The sequence below is a fragment of the Poecilia reticulata genome, linkage group LG17, assembly GCF_000633615.1.
Source record: "Poecilia reticulata strain Guanapo linkage group LG17, Guppy_female_1.0+MT, whole genome shotgun sequence".
Taxonomy (NCBI): domain Eukaryota; kingdom Metazoa; phylum Chordata; class Actinopteri; order Cyprinodontiformes; family Poeciliidae; genus Poecilia; species Poecilia reticulata.
Genome location: NC_024347.1, coordinates 18,511,676 through 18,515,102, shown reverse-complemented (window position 1 = coordinate 18,515,102; position 3,427 = coordinate 18,511,676). Strand labels below are relative to the sequence as shown.

The window sequence follows — 3,427 nt, the reverse complement described above, 5'->3', positions numbered from 1 at the left end:
GGATAAGCGGAAGAAAATGGATGGATGGATGGATGGACATGTTAAGCAGAGTGAATGTTTTAAGTAAGAGACAATAATTGCAAACACACAGTCAAGAAAAGCCTTCGCTGGCTTTGAATAAATTTGGTAAGCCGATTCAGACCATTCCACGTTTTGAACATAATTTATGGAAAGAAATGTGAGTTGATCTYTTTTTATGTGTGGATAAAAAGCAACATACTAGTTGTTATTACTGACATCTAGTATGAATTTTATGTCAACTGGCCCATTAGGAATATATTTCTTAAGATGTATTGTAATTGTTTTCTCCACTGTAAAAGTAAAAGTCCAGTTGGACCTCATTTCACATCGAAAGTAAAGCAGTCTCAATGAGTTTTCAGTGATACGTCACACATGTATACCTGGAATTTTACTGAAACAGCTCTTTTATTTATTTCTTTTATTTTATTCACATTTGGAATAGTTATTTTAAATTATAAACCTCACAAAAATAGTTTCGTCCTTTACAGTTTTGTTTTTTTTAGCAGGTTCTTATGCTACGCAAAATAAAACCACAGACAAAACACCGACAATTCACGAGAATATTTGCATCTTCAAGTCTTTTGTTTTTCCAGAGCATGCACAAAAAAAACACAAGCTCAGTGCTCTAACTTGGTATGAACTAATCTTTATCAAGGGGGAAAAAATGTCATTTTGAGAGACAATRTTACAGTTGTTTATGATCTAGTTGGCTTTGATAAGGATAAGAAATCAATCCTTATCAACAGTACACTGTCGCTACTCCAAATACTCCAAATACACATCTTAAAGGAAACATTTAGGCCGTTGGCATGCACCACAAAAAAAAAATCTTCTGAGTCCAGAGCAACATAGAGGCTTTCTCGGGAAACTGCAGTTTGCACATTTTGATTAGCCCTCATTGAACTGATCCTGAAATTTTCGTCTAAGGCAACTTTCCTTTCAAAGGAAATCAGGGGTTTAACGTCTCCTGTGATCACACAGACTTATGGCTGATAAGAAGACATCACAGTGATTGGGAGCAGATGTAATCTCAGCTTTTATGCTCCAATAAACCTGGTAACGGTGAGGTGAACGTCATGGGTTCACGCAAGTCTAAATCGAGCCCCGCGATAAGTTTAACAACAGATAAACGTCATCACAAGGTCTGGATAATGAAGAGAAACACGGTACTCACAGTGTTAACTGTTGTGATGACAAAAGCTACAAGAATTATGCTTCCAAAGATTTGACAATATGCACCGTTTAGCACTGAGTTAATATGCTGCAAATATACTTGCTAAAGGTCTTGTGACAAGAAATTAGTCTCTGTTCGGAAAATGCTGCTTTGGGACCCCTTTGACCTATAAAATCGTATGCCCCTAAAATAAGTTCAGCAATTCAGCAAATGCCAGATTTTGCCGATGTCAAGAACAGCATCTGCCCTTTCACATGTAATTCCAGATTAAAAATGTGATCCAAGTTTTCTCTCAAACCCTCTGAGAACTCCGCAGACGGTCGAGGTCAGCGGTGACCACAGGTGCAGAGAAAAAAAAAAAGTCTTCGGCTTCAATTCTGCATTGAAATTGTTCAAATGCCCCTGGATTTAAACAAATTCATAAGGGAACAGCACAAAAGAGGTAGGAATTCGGAATTCCAAAAGCTTCAATTCACRAGTACGCCGACATGTGTTCAACATTGCATGCTAACGACGTGTCGCACAGAAAGACAAATCAAAACCACACTCTTCACAAAGTTATATGGCATTACGTGAACAAGAGGACACAGTCGGTCCCAGCAACCAAACTCAGAAGCGTATGTACACACGACTAAAGCTCTGGATTTTATAAAGGTGTTTCTGCTTTTGCTAGGTGACCACTTCTTCTCGCGGCAGGTTGAGCCTCACCTCCCCGCCCGCTGCTGCAGAAGCTGAGTACGTTGCCGTGGCAGAAGTGCAGGAAGGGCCATTGGTCTCCATGGTGAAGAGCTTGCAAGGTCCCTGTAGGGTCACACCAGGGGCCTCTCGTTCTGGACTGGAGGCCCTGGATGATCCAACAGAGGACGTGGGGCTCAGCTGCACAGCTGTGGTGTCCTGCAGCGTGTGCTCRCTGGTCTCTATTTCGAACGCCGCACCACCGGCCAGCCCGCCGTGTCCCATCAATCCCGCCCCCCTGCCGCCCACCTTAGAGCCTCGAGAGCTGCTCGGGGGAGGGAGGCGGCTGCACACGCAGCAGGCGCCAAAGAAGGAGAAGGCCACCAGCAGCAGGACGGGTCCAATTATGATGGGAGGGTTGGCAGAAGGCACAAGTGTGCTGAAGGCGAATGCTCCCACCAGGGTGATGTTGAGTCCTGCCAACATGATGCATAGTCCACAGGCACAGCAGAGCGCCGGAGAGGGAAGGCCATGAGGACGAGACTTCTTCTTCTTCTTGGGCTCCTTTTTAGGCACAGAGGTGCTGTTGCTCCTGTCAGTGATGACCATGTTGTTACCTCCGGGACTTGTTTTTGTCTATCTTCTATCTTTATGGGCACAGAATGAAAACATAAAGAGATTTCAGCAACTGACTATAACACATGTATTCTCTGAGCTCATAATACTTTAATCTGACCACTGCAGTGTCCTTCCTRGGAGTTTATTTTATGCATCACTGAACGCTAATCATTCATTGCTGTGTTGCCACAGAGCCCAGCAGAAGTGTTCATATGCCGTGAACATTTCCACATTATGGCAAGTCACAACCTCACACTCTGTGTGCGTTTTGCTGTGATTGTACGTGATACACCATCGAAAAGTTGGACGTGATTATAAAGTGGAAGGAAAATTATTTGAATCTTAAACGTATGTCATGCATTTGTATTTATCCCTCCCGAGCAAATGCTTTGTGGAACCACCTGTTGGCCACTTGGCTGCTTCTCTGAATGATGCTCTCCTCATTAGATATTCACAGCTTTGAGTGTCTAAGACCTTTTTAGTGTGCATTCTAAAAAGGTCACCAGTTTTCTCTAAGACAACTTTGAAGTATTTGTATCTGTAGTGGAAATAAACTATGCACAGACATATTTACTGATTAGGTGACTCCTGCAGGTATTTGATGGCACTATATTTTATTTAGGGGTATACTGGAAAAAGAAGAAAAATACAAAGAAATGTCAGAATGAAAAATATTGAATTTTCATTCTTCTGTAGGAAATAGAATAAAATAAAAACTGAGAATTCTTTTTCAGTTTTTTTCTCTCTTCATTGCTACATGCTACATTGATTTAGCCCATCATAAGCTCATTAAAAGTCATTGAAGTTTTGGGTTTTTTTGGTGTGATGTTCAAAGAGTCTGATCACTTTTGCGAAGTACTGTACTTTATATTTTGAAAACAAAGAGAAGCCATGAACACACATGTAGTAAAAAAAAAAAAGTATATATATATATATATA

General features: G+C 41.2%; 1 protein-coding gene across 1 annotated transcript in view; it reads right to left on the bottom strand.

Annotated features, from left to right (window-relative positions):
- Positions 1-407: 407 nt before the first annotated feature.
- Positions 408-3,427, bottom strand: part of tmem275a (transmembrane protein 275a) — a 4,279-nt gene continuing 1,259 nt past the window's right edge. Inside the window, exon 2 of the mRNA XM_008434111.2 lies at positions 408-2,517. Coding sequence (XP_008432333.1) covers positions 1,865-2,479 — 615 coding nt within the window. The 5' untranslated portion in view covers positions 2,480-2,517 and the 3' untranslated portion in view covers positions 408-1,864. The remainder of the gene's footprint in view (positions 2,518-3,427) is intronic.